At 42.9% G+C, this 25,138-nt stretch overlaps 1 protein-coding gene across 3 annotated transcripts in view; it reads left to right on the plus strand.

Moving 5' to 3' along the window:
• LOC116669592 (latent-transforming growth factor beta-binding protein 2) overlaps positions 1-25,138 on the plus strand; it is an 86,212-nt gene that overhangs the window by 24,330 nt on the left and 36,744 nt on the right. For all 3 annotated transcript variants that reach the window (XM_032499488.1, XM_032499491.1, XM_032499489.1), the window contains exons 4-8: positions 5,655-5,920; positions 6,873-7,058; positions 9,987-10,193; positions 11,750-12,033; positions 13,175-13,277. In XM_032499488.1, the coding sequence (XP_032355379.1) occupies positions 5,655-5,920; positions 6,873-7,058; positions 9,987-10,193; positions 11,750-12,033; positions 13,175-13,277 (1,046 nt within the window). The remainder of the gene's footprint in view (positions 1-5,654; positions 5,921-6,872; positions 7,059-9,986; positions 10,194-11,749; positions 12,034-13,174; positions 13,278-25,138) is intronic.

Raw genomic sequence — 25,138 nt, forward strand, 5'->3', positions numbered from 1 at the left:
CCCCTCCCCCCCAAAAAAAAGCAAAGAAAAAGAGAATCAAGGTTTGTATCGAACCGTGGGTCAAAATTGTGATACGAACCGAACCCTGAGTTTGGTGTATCGTTATAGCCCTAATATATACAGTATATACTGTATATTTATTATTTATTTACAGCATATATTTATATTTATTTATTTAAATTTAATTTAAAAAGCTAGCATTGTATATATATAATGCTAGCTTTTTAAAGAAATAGTTAAAAATTATTTTGGGGAATACACATGTTAGCTTGGTATCAGTCTTCTCATCTAACTCTCTGCAAGAAAGAGAATAAGAGTATTTCCCAAAATGTCAAACTATTCCTTTAAAACAACATCAACATCAAGAAGCTGACGTGCAAGCTTCACAATAATCTTGCAAAACAAGAGTAGCCAGTAGTTTTAAAACATTTACTACCAGAGATTAAACATCCACTAAAAGATGTAATTTAGGGGGGACTTTATTATGACAGAGGCTGGTGTTGAGTTATTTTTGAATTTCTAACCAACACAAACTTCACCACCATGCCATTGCATGACCTTGTTGCTATGAGGAACACACAACAACAGCATAATGAAATGCACTTGGGGTTGGATATTTTATTCATTGGTGCATGCTAAGTTTCAAAACCTCAGGATTTTATTGAAAGAACACACAGGGACCTCAGTGGCGAATGATGAATGGAGGAGGCCGTTCTGCATAAAGCCTGTGGAATGAGATGTGTGGCCACAGTGGGGTTTGACCACTGGTGGTTTGGTGCGCTGACTGGGTGGGTCAGATTAATTCTTTCTCAGCCTGCAGAGACTTTTTTCACCTCCTAAAATACACCAAGGTTGTTAAGACAGAGACCAAATTCTGAATTAAACTTCCCCCTCTTTGCCTGTGGGCCATGAGAGCTAGATAAAACGTGGGAGAACAACCCTGCCCTGCCAAAGCAAGAACAATATAGACTTAAAATATCCAATTCATTTCTTGTCATATATCAAATATAAAAGATGACTAAGTGCAAAATCAAATTCTGATGCAAACAAATCATACTTGGAGGAGGAATCCCAGTAATATTATCTTGCTGTTTCTAATCTGGGATCATAGTTAATGTCTGTGAGTTAACGTCACAGAGATTCATAACACTATTGGGCTTTGAATAGCAAAACATGAACAAGAGTCAAGTGTGTATGTCTTTGCTAATGCTCTTGACCAACACCTCCTGGGACTAGTTTGTAACAGTCTGCACTCTCCTTCCTTGTCTGCAAGCTTAGTCTGTTAAATGTGGAGCACCATCTGTTCAGCTATTTGCCGAAAAACATCTCTTTCTCTTGATAGTCTCAAATGTAAAATCTAGAGCAGAACGAGACATTATTTCTGTCCATAACAAGGTGTGTTTTTCTTCTTTGGGCTGCACAGTTTATTCCGAATCGCTTAACTGTTGCTGTTCCACTTGGTAGGGAGCACTCAAAAGCTTTGGAATAGGGCCAATATGCTTTGTTGCATCCAAAAACGGTTTGTATCCCTCACACAGTGCTCTGTACAGTATAGACTCTATCTTTGATTGCAAAAGTGCATATTACCGAAACACTCATAAATCTCCTCTTCCTTATTTGCCAACAATGCTTGCAGTGGTTTAGCAGTACAACGTTTTCATTGTTTTAGCTGCTGTTTGCACAATATTTTTAATTTGTGCTGTTCCCTCCAGTTAGACGGATGATCTGTATGTCCGAGCGCAAGCTTTGAAATGAACAATGGCCTTTAATGCTTTCTCTGAATGAGATCAATGTGTGAAAACTATGATTTACACTTGGTCTTTGACGACCGTCATTTACTTTCTTATTTACCAAGTAGCCTTCAAATTGCCCAAATTGTGTGTATTTTCTGTAATGGGATTTTGGCTGACGTTCCACTTGGGAAAGAGGTAAATGGAACCATTAAACATTTTGTTTAAAAAAAACTCTTGATGGTTGTAATCCTACCGATGGTTTCAGAGGTTCGTCATTTTGAAGGTCATGTCCAGTCCAACACAAAGAGAACTGAGACGGGGCAAAGTGACAAGGCTGGGAGCTTGGAGCTATCGGGTTGTGCATTGTGACCAAGGCTCATGCCAGACACCTCTGCCTGCTGTCAGACTGTGTTGTTTATACAGTCTTTTCAACGCCATATGGCTCCGTCCAACAACCAGACAAGCTCTTCATATCAGTTCTTTTTCTGCATTAGGTGCCATAAGCCAACAATCCGAGCCATTAGGTGTGGGTTCTGCTTTTGGTATTCTCAAACAAATCAAAATGAAAAATGAGCTTTGCCAAGGTAGACTTGTGCTGAGCTTGTGTTGTGAGGGCTGGTGAAAAACCATTTAATATCACAATCCTTTCCAACCTACTTGGCATCCTAAGCCCAGAACAACTAGGCTCTCTGTCTGAAATACATTAGTTGCAACTGACAAATATGCTTTATGTCATGGAGATATATAGAGAGAGAAGATAATGAAAGCAACTCAAAAACTGAACTGTTAGTAAATGAATCAGCTGTGGCCCATGGGTTACTGTGCATTGCTTTACATAAACACTGTTCTGGCCTCGTCACAGAGTGGGCTACAAAGATGGTTTAAGATGTAAACGATTCCAGAGGATCTTGGTCACTTTGTGTGTGTGTGTGTGTGTGTGTGTGTGTGTGTGAGAGAGTTAGATGAATCCAAAATTTCCGGAGAGGCTCCCGTTTCCCTGTGGACAACTCACAGAAACAACACAATCACTATTGGGATTATGGGAAGTGGTGTTTTCCAAGCCCCTACTACAGGGCTTTCTTGGCACTTGAACAAAGCCACCTAACTGAATTTCTCCACATAAACCTCTCCCACCCAACACACTCTCATCAAAACTTCAAAGTACACCTAGTATTTGGCATGGCAGTGTAATTTATCATGTTTTATGTGCGGCATCAGCAGAAGTTCGAAGATCAGACAGGATTTTTGACTGTTCTCCAGTTCTTGGTCCTGGTTTGACTGTGAGCTGTTTGTGCTTCAAAACTGCCTCCTTGCCAACTCATCTGGGTCAAGAAGCGTGACTGGAACTGCTATCCGTGCTGCCTGTCATGCCTTCATGAGAGCTAATATTCACATGTTGTAATACCTAGTTCAAAGATATGCAAATGTGCCAAATAAAACTTTTGCAACGCATTGGAAGCTGTACAGGTCTTTTGTGCACATTGTAGACTCTTGGCCATCACTGTGATTTGTAATTTCCTCAAATGTGATGAGGTTTGGCTCTAATTGCTTTCCGTACATGTGAAATAAGCGATGATGAGTGGACAGCGCCAATACTTTTATATCTTAGTTTAAGGCCTCTGTTGATATCGGATGTAAACTGAGGCTTTGATCAAGTGTTTGGACTGAGACTTATCAGTGTAGTTTCTCTTTGAATGTAATTTTTGAGCACATGTTCTGAACATGATATAATACATTTAATGTACTAGACCCAGATGCTTGCATACACTGTATGCAAGTGACTCTCCCAATGTAATCAAAGTGTCTAAATTATTTGGCCTCATGATTTCAACGATGTTTTTTTCTGGCCATTGCTAAAGGAATTTGTTTTTAGAAATACACTTATTGGCTTTCCGAGAGTTAGATCTGAAGTTAGAATGAAAAACACATTTAATAAATTCAATATATTTTACCAATGACTTTTTATTTGCCTCAATTCTCTCTTTGTACCACATGCTAATTCATCAGCTCTCTTATCAGAGCTATTAGTGATTTAATTAAAACTGTATGGCCATCATTTGATATCCAAGACATTGAATCCCATCTGTCTGTTCAGACCCTGTTCCATATAATCTTGGCAGTGGTCTTCAAAATTGCTTTCAAGTCACCCAGAACAAAGCGGGGGAATGGTTCCTCCTGAGGCCTTGAAGTTCCTAATGATGACATCAAACGTGCAGAGTGAGTCGTGCTTGCCCTCACCGCTCCCCTGATCTGCAGGCATAGAGGGCAGCGGTGAGCTCATGATGGGAGGAAGTCACTTTGCCATTTAAAAGGGAGAGAGACAGAAAGAGTAACATCTGGCCAAGCCTAGGAAGTGAGGCAGGATGCTTGCAGGCCAGGTGTCACTGTTAGCAATGGAAAAACCCAATCATAATTTGGATTGGACGGTGTTGCAGGGTTAGCCACCTCCTGTAAGTCCTTACTACCTTGACACTAGCACCTCATGCTTCACATCTTATTCCCGGGAGCCGCCCTGGAGATTTAGGATCCGGGCCAGCAGCTGTCAGCTTTACTGTAGGTTTGCTGCCTGTTGTCTTACAAAAAGATGACGTGAGAGACCATTATCAAATGTTTATTTTTACCCTTTTCATTTAGTGTCCTGTTTCCTTGGCAGCCGGAATGTGTTTTGTGAATAAAGAGACATGCGTAGGCCTGTGCTACACCTAGCACAGCTGGGACAGGGTGTGTGTGTGTGTGTGTGTGTGTGTGTGTGTGTGTGTGTTGAGTGTACGCGTATACATTTTGTGCATCGTGCACACATCTGTTTATTTGTCCGATCTGCGGGAGCTACAGAGCTGATTCAGTGTGTAAATACGTGGTGTGTGGCGAACAACCACATGTAATTAATGTAAATGTTAATGCATGGTTTATATCTTCATTTGTGGTTTGATTACAGCCTCAATTACCTTACAGGGCCACAGGTGTGTTTTATAGAACTTTTCCTCTGATCTACCCGACATGGTTCATCTTGCTGTCTTGCTCTACTGTCTGGGCAGATCAGTGGGATCCAGATGCTTTTCTGCATGGCTGATTTCCAGCACTCCCCAAGCTTTCTTATAACCCTAGAGGTAGGCCTGTCTGCCTGTCTTTCTCTCTGAGAGGCACGCGCCTCCCCCAAGTCGCTCACATGAGCTCAGCTTCCAGGTCGTGCAACACAGGCTCAGTAATTGACCCAAATCAAATGCTCACTGGTAAAAAACGTGCCCCTTGCAGCCCTGGACGAGCTTAGTTCTTCGACCCTAGTTTTAATACTTCCTTCAGCCCGGTGCAAAACTCAGGATGTAGCTCCCAGGTTGGCTACAGTCAGACAGAACATGGAGTTCATAATCTAGTCAAGCAGACACAATGGGAGATGGAAGGATTTTGTAGTCTTGATAGAAAAATCTAATGTCTTCAATCACACACTTTTCTCAGACCACCCGCATACAGTAACACACACAAACTCAAACCTGTGAGTCTCGTTCCCTTTGGTTGCCAGTGATCAGTGATGAAAAATCGTCTCTTGCGAAATGTCTTTAATGTCAAACAGAATCTTTTTATTAATAAGTAAGGGTCACGGCTCTGTGACTTACAGCACATGTTAGTTGAGAAACCCTATGTGCTAAAAGAATGATATGGTATTATTAATTTGATTAAAGCAAAATTATTTCCAAATCATTTTGTCTCGTCTATAAAATCAATTAAGCAAAACTATGACCTAAGACAGCATGTTTGTCTCGCAGGAATATTATTTTCTGTTGCACACTGACCATATTTAAATGGATTTCACGGTGATGTGCATACATTGCTGATGGGTGTATCTTTTTGAGTGTATATATGTATTGGACATTGACATTTGTCTGAGGTCATATGTTTGTGGTCTTGTGATGATGTGAATGGCAGGACCCAAGTAAGAAGGGGACCCTCAGACTCCTTCCCTCAGCAGACTGGGACCTCCCGCACTGTGAAACGTTATCCATCATCCTCTGGGCCCATTACCTCCAACTCTCTACCCAGCAGCAATGGCTACGCTAACGGCCACAGCACTGAGCAGAGGAACTGGCATGGACACAAAAATGGGCATAGCAATGGGCACTCCTTTAACACTCACAGGCCTACTAGCAACAGCCAGTTGCACGGACAGTTCAACAATGCATTATTACCAGGAGGTAAGAACAAAAAACAGATCTATTACACCCTGTGAAATGTATATCATAAAACTGAGATCTGTTCTCACTTTACATGCATACTTAACATTTCCACTCTCCTTAGCCACGTCAAAACAAACACTTTTTACCCAGAATACGATACATTTGTACACATGTGTGGTGTCACCATCGAATGGAACATTAGTCACAAGAAAAATAAATGGCCAAGCGGCACTTGACTTCTCCCTCTGTCCACCCATCCCCTTTTATGGTCTGCATCACACCAGAAGGACAGACGTTTGATATAAAAGCTGCATACAGTGTGTGAGCATGTGTGGGTGCTCTGCTCGAGAGGAGAGTGAGCGTGTGTGTGTGCATGTGTGTGCGTGTGTGCGTGTGTGTGTGTTCTTGTGTATTGACGCTTTGATGTTTTTGGAAACCTGCCCTGTCACTTCTCTGACATGACAGGCACTGAACCCTAGCGCCTATACCCACAACAAAAAGAAATGTGATCTGGTCTTTCCTTATTTTTAATTCTCCCTTCACTACTTCATCTTCCTCTGATCCACCATCCAGCATACACAGCTGCTTCTCTTGTTTTTTAGCCCTGTACCACAGCAACGGCTGTTGAACAGCTTCCCACCATTACACAATGTTAACTTGCACTGAAGCTCTCTCTGTCTCCTTTACACATACGCACATCCAAAACACCTTCTCCCAATGATAAAGGGCTTGGAGGCTAGCCTGATACCTAATAGTATTCTTTCCCTCATTTGCTGGCCTGTGGCACATGTTCATTCCGCTGCAGCGTGCCGCTGCCCAGGCGTCAGCACACACCCTCGCACACTTATAAACCTCCCTTTGCCCAGATGGGGATTGTGTCACAGTGAGGCTGAAGGAGGAAGGATGCAGCTCGTCTCCAGCCTGTCTCTGCTGCTGCTACTTCTCACCCAGGTGTGTGTGTGTTTTCCAGGGGCCAATCTCACCTCCAACTTGGACCGCATTAAGATCATCTTCACACCCATGTTGTGCCGCAGGGTGTGCAGTGGCGGGCGCTGCTACAACAGCTGTGAGAAGGGAGACATCACTACGGTCTACAGCGAGACCTCGCACCAGCTGCAGCAGCAGCAGCAGCCAAAGAACCACGGCTTCCGACTCTGTGAGTGTCAACTCTGGGGCCTCCGATTATCATTAACCCTTATCCTACTTGTCTGCTTGCCATCCGTCATCTTCTCTTCTCCTCTCTGTCACTGCTTCTCCTACTTTCTCATTTCTTTTTTTATGGGGTGAGCTTGACAAAATGGGTTCCCAGTGGCATGCTGTCTGTTCACAATATCAACCTCAAAGAGGAGGCAGAGTGTCGGAGATTAAAGCTGAGAGCTACGCTAACAACTCTCACTGTCAAATAGAAAGAGAGACAGGGAAAGCAATAGAGATGGGGGTAGACCAGATTAAAAGATGGCTGTAATAGGGGGCTAATCTCCCCACCGCACACACACACACACACACACACACACACACACACACACACACACACACACACACACACACACACACGAAGCTGGTAGTCCCACGCTCCCAACACTTAGCCCCATCTCTTTGCGGTTTACACCTCGCGGTTGGCCCCACCGTTAACCATTTTACGTGCTCCCTGGGAGAGCAGGAACGACTGAAAGAGGAGAGGGAGAAGCAAAAAGAGAGAAAGAGTAGCAGCATGAACAGGATTTTATAGGGATTACAATAAACCTTCCATTTATCCGGGGGGCTTTGCTCCAAATTCACACAGGAGTGTCCATGGGAAGGAAAGGGGCGGTCAATGCCAAGGTTGGGGTTGTACCCCGGCATGTTTCTTAGTTTTCTCATCAGTTTTAAGGGTCCGGCTAAAGCTCACACTAATTACTACTTTTGGATTAGAGGCTGCACATACCACACACACATACAATTTCTCTAAAGATACAACTTACATACATACAAACTCAAACAGGCACATAAACATGCAACCAACCCTTATTCAAATGCACAAGGCTCTTTGGCGAGGACCTAGCTGACCAATGAATATATAAATAGGTTGATGTTGCAGATTTATGTGCCCATTAATGGGGTTTTGGAACATGGCAAAGATATTCCAAACACTTCAGCGTCCTGGCAAAGGCCTTTACATTCCTGGCACCTCCACGTCTTCCTGAGCATCGGGTTTGTTTTTGTGTCCCATTTTCATTCTTGAGAAATCCTTCATTATGCAAAAGCATGTGTTAAAGAGTGTGTTAAAAAGAGATTGCTTTCCATTTAGGCTTGCATCCTGTTATTGCTTGGGTGTGCGTGTTCGTCGAGGAATGTCAGTGGACAGCAAACAGTTATCTCATGCTGTTGTTATGTTCCCTACACGGTGCAGTAAAATCTGGCTGGATAATTATAACAGGCTCCCCTGATACGCATCTTATGTACAACATATACCTTAAAGCCTGATATTAGATTCAGTAGAAGTCTGTTTATTGAGTGAGAAGTGTGTGCGTGTGTGTGTCTGTTTGCCTGTTAGAGGTTGTTAAATGGACAGACACATAGGCAGACAGGGAGTGTGGTGCGCAGAGTCGACAGAAGGTTGTTGTCTAAGAATAGTTCCTGCCCCATGCTGGGGTGGGACTGACCTGACACAGACCAGTGCAGACCTGCATCCCACATTGAAAGGATTTAATAGTCTCCTTGAGTTGATAATTTAGCCATCACGTCAAATCACAGGAGGCCTTCCTGTGTGTGGACACCTAGCTGGACCTCTCTCTGTCTGTCTTTCTACATCTTTTTTCTCACATTGCCTCTCCCTCTCTCTCTCTCTCCATTGCTGTCTCTTTTCTATTTTCAATCTATTCGATTCCCTTTCTCCTCTCCTAATCCCTTTCATTCCATCTGTTACTATTCTACTCTTATTCCATGCCTCCCTCTCTTCTTCCTTCAGTCTCACTGTTGTTAATGCCATGCGACAGGGAGCTCATTCCCTACATGCCATAGAGACTGTCCAGCGTCTCCTTGTTCCCTGTTTGCACCCTGTTAGCGTGTAACTGTCTGTCTCTGTCAGAAAGGACTTAGCTCACAGCATTTTTTCATTGCTAGCATCCTCTTTTTTCTCATACTTTGTGGACCATCTGCTTCTCCAGCTGTCTTGTAAAGCAGTCCTCATATTTGTGGTGAATGGTGCCTCCTCAGCTGGAAAGGTGCAGTGCTTCACTTTTTCATCCGTTGTGCACCCGGAATGGTGCTTTTCACATTCTTCACGGTTGAATAGATTTTTTTTCTCCATTTGATGGTCTTTGATGTTTTGCGTTAGGTGAGGTCAAGTTAGAGGGAATCTGTAAATGAGAACAGGCCCAGGTATGTAGGGTGCAGGGCTGGCACCCATCCTGTATGCCAAAAGATAAGGCCAGTGAAAGAGCTGTGAAAGCAGTACTGTCAAACACCATCTGGCCAGTGCTGGCCTTTTTCTCTATCTCTGCCCACGGTAAATTGAAAACTCTAAATCAAACTGTAGACTGAGCATGTTTTGGGATTCAATTTACTTATATGATGAAAAGCCAGTTGCTCTCCTTTTGAAATTTTGTCCACAATTTCATAGTTTGGGCAATTCACATTATTTCCCCCTTGTCAGCCAACCAATTGACTATACAAATATCCATGCACTTGTTATTTTCTCAGAATTATTGCAAGATGAATCATCACTCATCATCACCACACACAGGAGTATGTAATTACTGATACGAGACAAAACATGCCAATGAAGGAAGTGCAGCATGAGTCCCTCAGGACAAAGTTGCAACTGATGTCTGGTATGGCCAAAGAACAGAACAGTATGACCATTGCTAACTGTTTCCAAACAAAGCCTGTCCACATGAAGCCTCAGCACATGCCGTTCTTATTAGGGCCTTCCCTTCTGTTTCTTATTCCTGGATCCTTGTGCATGAGGATGCATAAATCTGTGCAATTAAATGTGGTGTGTTGTATACCCTAACAAATCATTCATGTCTAATAACCCCTTCATCTTTTTCTCTTTACCTCTGACGCACTCACCCCTGTGTTTCTCTCTTCCTCCTCTCTGCAGTCTTCTGTCAGATACCCTGTCTCAATGGAGGCCGATGCATCGGCAGGGACCTGTGCTGGTGTCCATCAAACTCAACAGGGAAGTTTTGCCACCTGCCAGCCCCACCTCCTGCCAGACCCACCCCTCACAGCCACAAGGATGCCAGCCACCAAGGACCAAAATCTCCCTCACAATCCATGTACACTCTACCACTATCCAATCAGCAAGGTAACTGTGCGCTGCACACTGTGGCCCGACTTTTTTTGAGGTCTGGTCATACTAGAAAGTGGAACAGCAGAATTCGTAGTGACTACTTGTAGGGATAGTTTGCAAACTACTGGAGCTAGTGAGCCAGCCATTAATGTAAGCGAGTCAGTTTCAGTATCTTTTTCCTATGTTCTGTGGTACACACCCCTGGCATTTTGTTCTTGATTATACATATTGAAAAGGCAAAAACAAGTTCAGAGAGACTGTCAGTTAGCTAACAAGCTTGTTTCATGTGGACTCCAGCTCAACTCCTGTTTCAAATGTAAAGTTTATACTCTAACAGAGGAGGGAAAAGGTGCAACACAACTTATTTGATCCATTGTGTATTCAATGGCTCTTCACAGTAAAGATGGATTGCTATTGGTCGGTTGCACTCATCACAAAAGATTTACTCCACTGATTGCAGCAATTCCAGTTAAATGAATTTAGCAAAATGTCACTTTCTTGAAATGCTGGTGTGATGGGGGTCTTTATACTTTGCCAATTGCTCCACTTCTCCTTGTTGTCGCAGTATATCTTTTTGAAATGCGCACAAGTCGACTCCTTGTTTTTCAACACTACTTACCCTGTAGTGCTCTGCTGCCTTTGCTGGCCAGCAGTGGAGGTCAGACTCTATTTTGAGCAGAATGAATAATGGATAAGTAAATGGAAGTCCTCATATTGTTTGCACAATGCTGCTTTTATCAAACAGAAGTGGTTATTAGAAACAGAGCAAGGCCACATCATGAAGTTATAAGAATGATTGTAAAAGATTTACTCTTACTTTCTGTTTCTCCAGATATCCTTGTTTTATTTCCTACTTGTGTCTTGCTCAGCATCTCGCTCTATGTTACTGTAACTAGAAGCAGAATTGTTGCCTTCAATAATTTAAATTCCACTCAGAAATCTTCCATCAACCATTTTGAAATACATAATTAAATGACATGAGTCCAATGTATTGTCATGTCACAACAAAAAAATGATCCTTCCTGTTAGTATGTTTTATATATACACTCAGTTTCATGTCCAGGATTCTTTTTAAGGTCTACTTCATCTCCTTGGACTCTCCCTGCATCTGTCTGTGCGACTATGATTTATGAGAATAGATCAGGATTCTGGGAAAAAACCCTGGCACTCCATGAAGATAGATACTTCCCCTTCGTCAGAAAGACAAAAGAGCTCATTCTCCACATTGCAACATCTCCTCAGCTCCCCCCAAAAAATCTGTTCTTGGTCTATAAGATGATTTGATTGAAACCAGAGAATTCAAAACTCTTCGTGTTGTTGTTGTTTTGTATTGTCTTAATAGTGTCTTCATTGCCAGGAATTCCCCACATAGATCTCATAACTTGGTGATGAAGCAAGCTAAGTGTGTGTTGAACAAGTTTGTGCAGGATGTTAGCTGATAGCTTGCAAACTGCAGTATGTATATACAGCTTTTATCCCTTGGCTGAGGATGCTTCCACTTACCCTTTCCAAAATTTGAAACTATAAACTATCCACTATAATGTGTAAACTGTGGGTCTCTCCTTCTCTAGTGTCTCTCCACCCATCCTTGGTGAACGTACACATTCAGCACCCTCCAGATGCCGATGTCCATATCCACCAAGTAGCTCGGGTTCAGCCTGGGCAGAGACCGGCCACCACAGATGGGGCTCACTCTGTCCAGCAGCGCTCCCAGCCTGGCAATGGACATGAACCCACCAATGAGCATAGCAGCAGGCATCCCCACACCAATGGGAATGGGAATGGACACGGCCAACCACACAACCGTCAGAACGGACACGTTGGAAGATGCTTCCAGGAAACAGTCGATGGAAAGGTATTGTGTTAAGTCATTAAACCACACTATGTACCCTGTCATCCTGAGCTGATGTGAGTCACCAGTGACTGAAAGTGTTGTTTTACCACAGGTGCCATTCCGTTCTCATTCCATCACCTATTCTGATTGCTGCTGTCTCAAACAGGAAGTGGGCCTGTTGCTAGGATTTATGCATGTCCAGAATTTATGAGATCTGACCACACTGGTCATGTCCTGTTCCACCAGTTCCCCGTCGGCATTCTATGAGTTAAGATGCATTCAGAGGAGAAAAGTTAAGCTTACAAATCAGCCCATGTGGTTCTCTTTGTAACTCAAATGACATTCATGCTGTGTATGGTACCGTGCAAAAAGTATGACATGCACCACAGATTTTCTGTACTTTGCATGGTCAGGATAATGTACGTATGTCACAACAGACATGCATCAAAGAGGGAAAAAAGATGTTAGGAAAGGGAAATGCTTAAGTGGCAGTGCGTGAGTTTGGCTTATCTGAGGCTTAACACAGCATATGTTTTCTTGGCTGTGATAAGCCATTATGGATGACTCTCACAACTACACAATCTGCAGTAGAGGTGTTTTTGCCAGCATTATTCCTTGAACAAGTTTGTTTGTGCTGATTTGCAGCTCATATTTTCTCAACTCTGGTTTCATAGAGAGCTTAAAATTAAACCCTCCAGTCACAATGCCTTTTCAAAACCCCAATGAACTTCCCCAGAGACAAAAGCTTTAGGCGGTAGTTTTCCCTCTTCTAACGCCAGTATGCCAGTTTGGTGTTCTCCAGAAGAATGTCCTCTCTGTTGCCTCAATCTTTATTGGCCAAAAATCCAATAAGGTCTGATAGGAATCTCTCTTCACAATTAGCCAAGTGCCATAATAAGGCATGCCAGGAGGTGCATAGTTGTTCTTGAGACTCAGCGCTTATGTCCTCCTCCAACTAACTAGTTTCAGATGTGTCTGGTTCACTCTGTCCTTGCAGATAGGTGTACAAGCACACTCTGACACGAACACACTTACATATTCTGCCCTTGCCAACACACACACACACACACATTTGAACACAAACAAGCATGCATGCACAAACATGTAACACTCATTCTCAGAACTCGTTTCTGAGATTTAATGCAGATGTGTGTTGTTGTAGTGTGGCAAGCCTCTGCCAGGCCTAACCAAACAAGATGATTGCTGTGGAAGCGTGGGCACCTCCTGGGGTCTAAACAAGTGCCAGAAGTGTCCAACCAAACCAGGTAAGCCCTCCTGACTAAATCCATTAGATCTGAGCAGTTTCTGTTCTGCTCTGTTTCATGACACAGTTAAATTCATCTATTTCTAATCTAGTTGGTAATTCTGTTACTATATTTTTTTGTTGTGCCGTTGGTATGTTGATCTCTTGGTATTCTTGTGCTATTATTCACATTGGTTCGAAACAACAAGACACAGCTGGGCTCTACTTTCGTAGTGCTGTATATTTAGGCGTTAAGTCAGTGATGCAGCAGCAATTGTTTTTGCTTGGTTGACTTTTACAGCATTTATCACAGGCCTCAACGATACTGATGAGGATTAGCACATTGCAGCCTTCATTAGATTCCTAAACTCCTCTGAGGCGGCTGTGTGACATTGCCATGCACCCAGTTGTAAAAATTAAGCTGTTTTCGCTTCAATAAAACCAAAACTAGGAAGCAAATGAAAACCTATTTAGCATGAAGATGAGAGCCTGGCAGGAGTGCCACCCACCCTGCGGACAGATCGAGCCAACGTGGCATGGGAGGAAATGAACAGCCACAGTTCAACTGCTTCCTAACCAGAGCTGCGGTAGGTTCGAGAAACAGCAGCAGGGTGGTTGCACGCCGGCAGACAGGGTGGGTGGTGACACTCTTTACTGTAGATGGAGACTCAGCGTGACAGCTCTGCGTGTTATTTGGAGGGCGTGCTTATTTGGTGGCACATGGGGACATTTCCCGACACTTATACATACATTCCTATTACGGCCATGTTCGCAGATGTCATTTGGCTGTCAAAGTCTCCGTACCCTGTTGAATGTCTGACCAGACCCTAATCAGAAGCAGACATTATCCTTCACTGTCTCCTCCATTTATCATAGATGATGATTCATTTTTTTCTCTCCCTCTCTCTATCTCCCTTGGCATGCCAGATTTCTAAGTCCCTGGCACGATCTCCTTTGGCTCCCAGATGTTTTCCTCCGCTTCCTCCTTTGAAGTCTGAGGGTAAAACATAGTGAATAGCCCATTTGCTCATTTTTGTCTTTGTTTTTCGGGGGAGCATACTGTAAGCCTGGGGTCCCAGGACACACGCAGGCAGGGAAGGAAGAATAGAGAGAATAAAAGAGATGAAAAATGTCAAAATGAAGTCATTTAGCATTTAGTATGTTTTAATTAGAGAAATGCTTTGAATTCCTCTCAAGTGTTATTGTTCTCAGTTTAGACACTTGGCTAGATGTTTCAGCTAAATTTCTCTCTTACTGGCCGAGATGGATACTTTCTTACGTGTTTGACAGGATTGATATATAACCTGAAGACAACAGCCTCTGAAAAACAACCTTTTATTTCACTGTGAATTTGGTCAGTGTGGGGAAAAGTCATAGAGCTTTATAAGAGTCTCCTGTATCTGTTGTTAATTATGTGATAATGATCTCATGAAAGCCTAGTTTGTATTTAAGGGTGTAACGCTACCATAGGTCAGTTTATAGCAGCTTACAAAATGTACTGTTGACTGAGAGGAATCATTGCTACTTCATTTTCTTTATTACATTTATGTATATGATGTCAACCTGACCACACTATGATGGTGACAGTTCGGTTTTAGTAAGTCTTTGCCTCCTTTATTTACTTCATATATCTCTGGATATACCTCTTCTAGGCCCATCCTGCCTCCACATTAGTGTCCCTATGTTTGCATCAGTATCAACTGATAATCAGCACAGTGCTTTATACAAATATATTCTTATGATGTATTGCTGTGGTTGCAGTCTGGTTGTATCTCTCTGTGAAGTTTGTGAATGTATATGCATTTCAACACACAGCTGACAACATTGTTTAGCTGGTTATTCAGTGTGACAATATGACTATAATTATTCCCCATAATTATTATTATTCTTCATCTTCCACCACATTTTTGTCCCGCTAATGGTCACGGAGCATTGCCAACACATGCACACAAAACACATCAAAACGTGTGTAATGATTGGGACTGGTGTGACTTTTCTAAGAGATCTGCCACATGTGTTTCACGATATCGGCAAAGAAATGGCACAAAATTTCTCATAGGCTTTAATGTGAAATCTTTGGGAAATCGCTTGACATCGCCCAAAACAAACCCTCTTTGGGGCCATACTGATTCACCATACTTGATTAATGATTAAAAGTTTTAACCAAAGACAAGACTTTGGCCTTTATTGGGCTGAATTGGCATTCTGATATCAAGCATGGTGTCTACCAAATCACAGTTTATGTATCGTCCAGTTTTCAGACGTTTCAGATTTTCCAATGTGTGTGTATGGGGACGGAATGTTGAGAGCCAGAGGGGAGGACAGAGGAGGGAGCTGCAGTACGATTCTCTAAAATTTTTCCGAACAAATATCTCTCTCCCCTACAGTTTTCACTCTTCATACTGTACATCGTTGTTGGTGGTAGAAACATTTGTTCTGGTCGCAGACATGTAACTATGGAATCCACTGGACTTAAACCTTTGGCTCTGTTAATACCAACTGCCGACAATGAAAAAGTATATCTGGAAGGACACAGACGATTTCCTGTTTGTTACCTGCTTTGTGTCGCATATATTTGACACCATAAACGTAAAAACCACATCAATGCGTTTGCCAGACTTTTATCTCTCTTGTGATGACAATGTTTTTGCCGTTTGGAACCACGTTTTTGAATTACAGAACAAACTTAAGAGGTATAATTATCATTAAACGGACATGTTTGACCCATTAAAGATACTGTCTCCCCCTCCCTCCTCTACTCCTTTACTGCTGAAATCACCATAGCAGCAAGTTTTAATACACACACCTCCTATTATGGAGACTCTTTACTGTAGGCCGTTTTGTTCTCTTTTTGCAAGACATGTCAAACAGCAAAGTAAGGTTAGATCAGCGGTTGTATTTTCTCTCTCTCCCACACTTCAGTCGCAGACATATAACAGTGGAATCCACCAGACTTAAACTTTTGGCTCTGTTCATACCAACTACCGATAGAAACAAGGAAAAGAAATATCTGGAATGATGCAGACGGTTCTCTTTTTATTACCTGCTTTTATCTCTCTGGTTATGATAATATTTTACCGTTTGGATTTAAAGTTTTTGAATTAAAGAACAAACTTCTGAGTTATAATCATCATTAAATGGACATTTTTGACCTGTCAAATATACAGTCTCCTCCTCCCCCCTCCACTTTTTCAGTGTGCAAATCACTTTAGCAACTCATACTGCCAAAGGAGGAGAAGAAAAGGAGAGAACAAGAATAATAGAGCAAGAAAGGATGAGGAAAGCATATGTCATGATGGACTAAATGAACAACTGACTGACTCCAAACTGTCTTCAGGCATCAACACCAACAGGTGTTTTCACAGAGACAAGACTTTAGCACACCGTAGCTAGTCCAGCTTCTTGCTCAAAAAACTCTATCTCTTATCGCTTAATATTTAATACTATGACACCCTGCTGATCACCCTGTGCAAGAATGGTGTGTGTAGTGTCAGAAATGTGAGGACAGTAACTGTCCAAAAAGGGCTTGTTTCTGTTATCCTCCTGGTATTTTTTGTATGATTTAATACAGGAGGCATTGCGGCAGTTGGACATGGCTTCACTTGGAAGCTCACTGTGCCTTAAATAATGCCACTCTGAGTCTGTACATTCTATTCAAAAGTCATTAAAATGTAAAAATGTCAGAAGGTTTTATTAATTTCAAAGTCTCAAAGAAGGTTGAATATTTTAAAAAGTATGTATGTGATTCAAAAGCTTACTACTCCCCTGAATGTATTGAAAGATGTGTAACATTTAAAAAAGTCTGAATAACCAAACAAAAACTCCTCCTGTCATGGTGACTCCTTATTTTGGGCCGTGTTGAACATCAGATTTTCTGTTAGCCAGTGTTATTTGGATGTGCACCAAGTAGTAGGCACACAGTCAAAATGTATTACTGAATTTTGGGCGCTTGGGTAGCTCACTTGGTAGAGCAGGCAACCATATGCAAAGGCTCAGGGCCAGATGTACGCTTTTGCACTTACTTCAGGCGTATTTGTTTTGCAACGTGCACGTAAAAACATTGCGAGGTGTGTATAAACAGGCCGCACTGAGGAAGCGCAGACTGCATGTCGCGGGGACTGAAAATGTCAAATTGAGCTTTTCTGTGTCATGCATATGCATTCATGGGAGGGTAAAGGGGAAAGTGGGAGTTTCCCAGAAAGAGATGGGAGGGGAAGCGTGAAGTGCGCCTTATTATGTATTCCATGATATGTACAAAAACCACCCGTGAAAGCACTTCTCTATTTAACGGGCAAAGTTCTCCGCCTCTTGAAAGCAGGCGTAAACCAGCCGCAAGCAGGTTTCCTTGCATATGGCTCCTCAGGGCTTGACATTAACTTTCTGAGGCACTTGTCTATTTTACAGGGTTTTTTTTACAGTTTTTTTTCTACAATTTCACTTTCTACCTGACAGAGGCTGATTTACTAAGGGATCCTTGGTAAAAAGTGTAGCTACTCTAAAGTTACTCTACTACTCTAAAGATTATTAGCTGATATTTAATCCGGCAAATCTCAGTGCTTAGGTTTTACACTAACTGATGGACAAACAAGCAGCGGAGTAGTAACGTTACGAGGTATAGAGCCAGTCGCTAAATGAGTCACATTAACGTCATGCTTCATCCACACCAAGCACATTGCTATCGCCACGAGTGACATCTGTATTGGGGTCGGTTTCTGTGAACGATGTGGTGACAGGGCAGAATTAGCAAACTAACCTTAGCCAACTAACACCGGTTGGCTGGCGCCGGGTCTAATGTTAGCCGACCGCTGCCTCAGATTTTGGAGAAAAAAATGCATTCGGTTCAAAGGGCTGACATAGACTTAAAGAGTGGCACATAACGTGAAGTATCATAGCATAAGTACTTAACGCTTTCAAATGCGCGCAATTTACAGTATAGTGGGCGGAGAAAGGCGCTGATTACCCAACGAACTGTAGGTTTGGTAAATACGACTTAAGCTGTAGTATCACAGCGTGCGCTTTCTGCGGATTGGGCATGGCGCTGATAACGCTCCGTTCGCAAATGTACCTAAATCTGGCCCGCAGCCCAGGGTTTGATTCCGACCTGCGGCCATTTGCTGTGTGTCTTCCCCCCCTCTCTCCCCCCATTCCTGTCTACAGCTGTCCTGTCTATTAAATGCTAAAATGCTCCCAAAAATATCTTTAAAAAAAACTGTATTGCAAATTTTCTAGTTATTTATTATTATACACCAGGGACCATATGTCACTGTTGTGGCAATAAGGGTATGTGATGTGTGTGTTTGTGAAGCAGGGCTGACGTTATGGAGCTGAAGCTTTCAGGAGCCAGAGCCTTTAAAAGCCACATACTGAGTATTCCTAGGTTATAATGAGATCCAGATCAACCAGAGGAGGCTCTAGTCAGCTCCATCCCTCTGTTTCTGATAAGGTGGCGTGAAAATGTAAATTTCAAACTAATTCAATCTAGAGTTGTCATTTCTGATGAAGAATCTGATGTCCCTTAGAGGGGGTTAAAACTGTCCTCGAGTACAAGAGCTGACCAGTGACTGGTGAGTCAAGTGAGAATGGAAATTTGGTTGCACAGGTCCCATCAAGAGCATGTGACAGAAACTGAGAGGAAGTTTATATTTGAAAAGCAAAGAGCCTGGATAGAGTTGTTTGTGCAATTCTTAGGATATATTTAATTTCAGTAAAATAATCTGAGGTTCCCAAAGCCAACTGAATTTGGATTTGCTGTGCCCCAAGTCTGACCCATTCTGTAGCGTTTGCATGACTCTGTATAATTGTGCTGGCAGCCCCTCCCTCACTGTGAGTTTCACAGCTAATGGAATTCCACAAGCCGTTTGTCTTACCATCTGTCATTGCTGGGCAGCTTCCCTCTCTGTGACTCTCCCTGTCTGTAAGACTGGGAGGCTTCCTAGGGAGCCAGATCAGACGTCCCCAGGGCGTAAAGTAACCAACAAACCCACAGGCGCCTCGGTTTCTTTTAACTCTACCTCCCTGGGTCATCAAGGTCAACATGTTGTCACTGCCTGAGCCGCCCGCCCCCTTTTTGTGTCTCTCTGTGTATCTTTGTAATGGGGACACTGTTCTTCATAAGGTTTAGATCAATAGTCAGATGAGGCAAAGAACGAGGGGGCCCACAAGGCTCAACAGATCTTCCCATAGGAACTAATTTTAATTTCCCCCAAATCTCCCATCTATCATACAGACATAAAATCAGACATCCATTGAGGGGCCAAAGCCTGTGCTTATTATTTTTTTATTAACACTGATCAAACATGAATACTTGTTAATGACCAACAAAAACCAGAGATGCAGAGACTTTGTCCTTTAGAAATAGGCAGCGAGAGAACAGATGTGCTGGAACAGCTCCACAGCAGCTTCTTATGGTGATTTGATCTAGACACATAGTCACATATCTTTGACAGCATTTGATTCATTGATGTTGACTTATTGTTATCCCTTCACAACTAGAATGATGGAATCTATTAGCTAGGAAGCAGTGTGGCTAATCAGTGCGGAGCACACCTAACCACTACAAGACGTATTTCCCAGTCGGAGGCAGATGTATGTGAAATTTGTGTTGCGTTTCTTAATTGGATACAAGCACAGTTTTATTGGGAATGCACTGTGGCATGCCTTCTTTTGGAACTAGCTTACGTGGTTAATATTCCACAGTGACTTGGAGGTCATAGAGGAATGTGGGTCTGTTTTAAATGTGTCTTTGATGCGTGTTCCATTGCCATCATAATCTTGGTGAAGGGCATTAAGCAAAATTGTCAAACTACAAACAGAGATTTAAAATGCATACTTTCGTGAATAGGAACAATGAAAAATATGTTTTGAGTACAGATTTGTGTTGCTTCACATGTGCTGTGAGATAGTAAGAGCAAAATGTTACAGGTACACAGCTAAGACTATTAATTGAGCAAATATCTTGTAGCTTGTGCAGTGGTTTTGTGTCTATGTCTGTATCAGCAGGAGGATGTTGATACTGGTCCCATGTGTCCTAAGTGATTAGCCTCTGCTTTACTGGCAGGGGCACATTATTTAAAGGGCATGGGATATGGACCGTGCCAGAATGGCAAATGTGGCGCGTGCCAAGGAGACATTCTGTTTTGAAAGCAAATTACTTCCCTTTAAGCTGCTTGCTCCAATCAAGCATTGGATCAGAGGCTGGGCCTGAAGTCTTTTGACCACCTGCCACTTTGGCAGGTGGATTTTTATATCACTTTTTATCAGCCATTTTTTTTGCCTCATAAAGGTGAAAAACAGGAATAGCTGTTTCTCTATGAGAACTATATTATGTCCTATTCAGGGTAGCCTACTTGTGGACATTGCGCCGTCATCACATGCTGTGGTAGGGGGGGCCCGTCTTGATTATCCAGCATGAAGGCAGAATTTCCTTTCCTGGGCTGGTACAAATATTCATACGGAAAGTACTTATTGGACTTTAAGTTATCATTGCACCTAGAATAAAGTACTTATTGGACTTTAAGTTATCATTGCACCTAGAATAATGTAGCTGTCCTATCCTGCATCCACCGTGTGTGAATGTGTGTGTTTATCGTACGTACACTCCGCCGCCGATTTGAGCTGCAAAGAAGTTTTCTCTGAACGACGCTTGTCAAAAAAGTACAGGGAAGCTTTTTGACGCTGTGGCCGCTCTGACGTGGCAACGTTCTATGTTTGATCATGGGAGAAGCACAAGCAGTCACTGCACGGCCAATACATTGATACTAGAAACCTTTTATAAATTAAATATATAATGACAGAATTTGTTTTGTTAATTGGTTGCAGCGGTGTCTGTAGCATGCAGGCAGAGCAAGCAGCCGCCAGACTAACCTAGTGACACGTGCAGGGCTTCACTGTGAGCAGACCGTTTAGAGACGATGTGGCCGACAAGTAACGTTAACTGGTCCGTATTCGCAAACAACGTTATATCATAAACGATAGATCACTTTTTGATTGCTCAAGTTGGGGGCGTTGTGTACGTACATTTATGTGTGTGCGCGGCAGTCGTGGGGGAAACGGAGCGGCCTCGCCCGCTGCAACGAGCCGACAGGATTGAAACAGCAGCAACTTTCACGTTACAGCGTACCTTGACGTTAAAATGTATACATGGGCAGTACGGTGAATGAATGTGAAATGTTTTGCACCGTCTTTTGCTGTACATTTAGTTGGTGAGATGTTCAAGTCACACAAGCCTCGTCTTCATATCAGAAACACGGAAATTAATATGACCCGTTCTCACTCCCGCTTGGTCAGTGGCTGCCCACGTGGGACTGCTGGGATTGTCGCGAGTACGGAAAATGCACATCTTCCAGTGATGCGGTCCCCTGATTGGTCCCTGTTTACCAATAGTTACAACTCTGAATCACTCAATTCTCAGTTAGCCGGGTGCTGGTTGTTTTCCTATAGAGTGGCCCCCAATGGAGTGGACAGGAAGACTGTCACCTGTTCCTGTCCTGTGGATGGTATCAATCACTCTTCCATTCTCCGTCTCCTTACGCAGTTTTCCAGTCAAATAATGGGAGAAGCCCAACATTGAGGTTGCCTACCAGGCAGGCAGGTCCCTGGGGAAGCTTGTGTAGGGCTCTGAGCCCTGTGATTGATGGATCAGACTTCTCAATTGTCTTAGAACACCCTCCGGCCCGGGTGGTCTACAGAGTGCTTTTACCAAATTAGCAACTAAAGATTTCTGTGCAATAGAGGAACCCATTTGACTATAAACTCTCTCCGTTCTCAGCCTCCTGCCTCCTCTCTTTACTTTCTGTCATTTAGCATAAGCTGTCCTTTCATTCAAAGCAAAGTAAACTTTCATGTTTGATAGAGGGATTTATTCAGATCCAATTTAGGAGAGCACCATCTATCAAGAAGCTCCAAGGAATTTGAATTAGACTTTCAGGTCAGGGAATTTAAGCAAATATTATTGAACAGTTGCCAGTGGAATGCACAACACCATTCAGTGGAGATATTAGTAAGGGGTGACAAAGTCTTTTGTTGAAAAGGGCTACATGGATACACAACAATTGGAAACTTCTATCTGTACCCTCAGTGGATACAGACCAGTCTGGGTCTACAGTCTTTGTAACCAAGGGTGACACTAATGATGCACAGCTTAAGCTCACTCTTGCAAGCCACTGCCTGTGTAACTCCAACAAATGACTGTAGAAACAAGCATGAGAACGGACACATAATTAAATCCTCTCAGAATACCGTAATTCTTTTTAAACAATAATTAAAATGACATGGCCAAGTTGTCACTGATTTTTAGTCCTGGTGCTTATCATCCTTTCTTGAGGTAAATGCTCAGAAGACGTGGTTCTGATGTCGCCCAGGATTCAGACACAACTACAGTGATTTATCAAACCTTGCTCAACATTACAAAAATAATTGATTAATCTAACAGCCAAGACTCGTATCTTAAAGTAAATGCATCCTACAAAAAGCAGCCAATACTTACTGTACATCGTAGGGCTGTTGTCAACCTATGTATGCAGAGTTTCAGCAGCTTGTTTTTAAACCTTACAGCAGACACATTGTCCAAAAAGAACAATAAAGATCTACTGAACTGAACTCTGATAACAGACCATTTTTAGATCCAAGAAGCAAAAGAGGAAATGGTAAGTACAGTCAGCCAAATGTCATCCTTTATGATGTTCCTGTGCAAATAATGTTTTACGAACATTAACTGAAATATATAGTAATGTGGTATATGTTGAAACGTGCCAACTTTACATCACCACTTAATGTCTGTGTGGTACTTCTTACATCAGGGGTCTTCAACGTTTTCCAGGCCAAGGACCCCCAAACTGATGGCGAGATGGAGCGGGGACCCCCTAATTATATATATTGTATACAATTGTGTTATATCAAACTGGTCCTATAGTGCCTGTGTGCTTGATGACTGAAAGACATCTTCTGCCTCCATTTATCTGTTTCTACAGTGTGTTGAATTCATGTTAATGTGTATTTAAAGACATTCAATTAGTGGAAAAAATTGCAGGGGGGGGGGTTATAAAAAAAGTCTAATCAACCAAAACCTTCGCGACCCCCATGCAGTACCTCCGCGGACCCCCTAGGGGTCGCGGACCCCCTGTTGAAGACCCCTGTCTTACATAATTAGGTCTTAAAGCTGCTCAAGACTTTTACCACATCTCAAGCCATTTTAAGACAAGCAGAGTTTTGAAATGAGCTGTCTCTCAGATTCATGTTGAAGTTGTTACTGACTGCATAGGTCCTCACCTCCCTGCTAATAAGCTTTATTGAGACACCCGAAACTCCCCCACTGGGCTTCCCTTGGCATGTGCGCCCTGCTGTCACTCAGGCCAGACTTTCCCTGATCCCATCGCTGCAGGAGGGCGTGCCCACCACCCTACCTCAACAGCTCATTACTCAGAAACTTTGAAAGGGGGATTAGGAGGGTGTAGAGGAAGATGAGAAGGTGGGCAGACAGAAACAGTGCTGTTGCTTTGACACAGTACCCCCCTTTTCCCATTGCCCCCTTCATGTTGACCCACTTCTGCTTTGTCAACCCTCAGGTACATTGACCCTGCCTGGTCCACTGGGTCACAGCAGGACCAAAACATAACTCAGCTTCCAGCACCGTGTTCCCAAAGCTTCCATGTGGCACACATTCCAGTCACTCCTGGGAAAATGACACAAACTCATGACTGATTGATGCGTTGTGTATTGATGGTAGATTTTTTCCAGAATGCTGTGTTGGTAGTCCATATCCATGACATTCCACTTCCGGGATTGCTCCCTTGCGCCAAAAATTCTGCCGGATTTCACTCTTTACGACCGGATGTCCGGTACATTCCGCTTACTTTGCGTTGGAACTTGAAACTCTGGTGGATTTATGAGGACTATGGTTAACTGCTCCTCAGATATCTGCAGGGTAAATCCAGCTTGGTAGACTTTTTGTCCAATCTGAGTTTTCTGTTAAAAACGACAAAAACAACCGTTGAACGGACACATGTTCCACCCAAACAAGTCCCTTCCCGAGGCTATTTTGCAGAGTGTGCCGTTGCGCAATCCAGCGCTTAGCGCCACTCAAGACGATTTTGACTGGTTTAAAGAAATTCCAATAAACCAGAGCATGTTTTTCTCTCATCCCGGAATGCTGTGTGGACTCACCAGAGCCTCCCCTGCAGCCCTGTGGAGAAAGGTCTGGTAATGTGACACTACTTTGTTGGTGTCCTGTACGTATTTAAAGTCTTTTTTTCTGGCCACTGGGTCTGGAACCCCAACCCATACGGTGCCTAATTCTTACCAGTTACCAAACTCGAAAATGAATGTCTGAGCTTCTAAAACAAATAGCAGAAGAACACAGATTTATTGTATGTGTTTGCTGGTCTCATGGTGTAGGTGGCTGATGTGATCTTGTCTGGTCCTGCTGCTTGCCTGCCGTCAGGCATCCAGATATCCATTTCCATCTTCCCAGAGCTCCCTTTCAGTCATACATAACACACTGGTTTCCTGGAGCTTTGGTCACAAACACAGAGCAACCTTTCTTCCTTTTCCCAGTTCACTCTGCCAGGGGACAAGATGCGATGTCTTTGCTGGCAGGGCTGTGACTGTAGTTTCTTGCATGCGTCACCTCAGTTTTCAACCCTTCGTCGCTGTGGCAGCAAGTGATGTACTTTGGTAAAGTATTATTTGTTTCTGGCCATGGTGTAAACCAAACCCAAAGATTGTCATCACTGTCATTTGTTCCTGTTTATTGTGAGTGGGAAATGTTGAATACCCTGATTTCTCTCCAAGATTTCTCTCCACCATTATATATACAGTGGGGCTCCAATGTTTGGCACCCCAGGCAAAACCTTCAGTTTACGCCTCTTGATGTGATCCATCGTGGAT

This window comes from Etheostoma spectabile, chromosome 20 (genome assembly GCF_008692095.1).
Source record: "Etheostoma spectabile isolate EspeVRDwgs_2016 chromosome 20, UIUC_Espe_1.0, whole genome shotgun sequence".
NCBI classification, from domain to species: domain Eukaryota; kingdom Metazoa; phylum Chordata; class Actinopteri; order Perciformes; family Percidae; genus Etheostoma; species Etheostoma spectabile.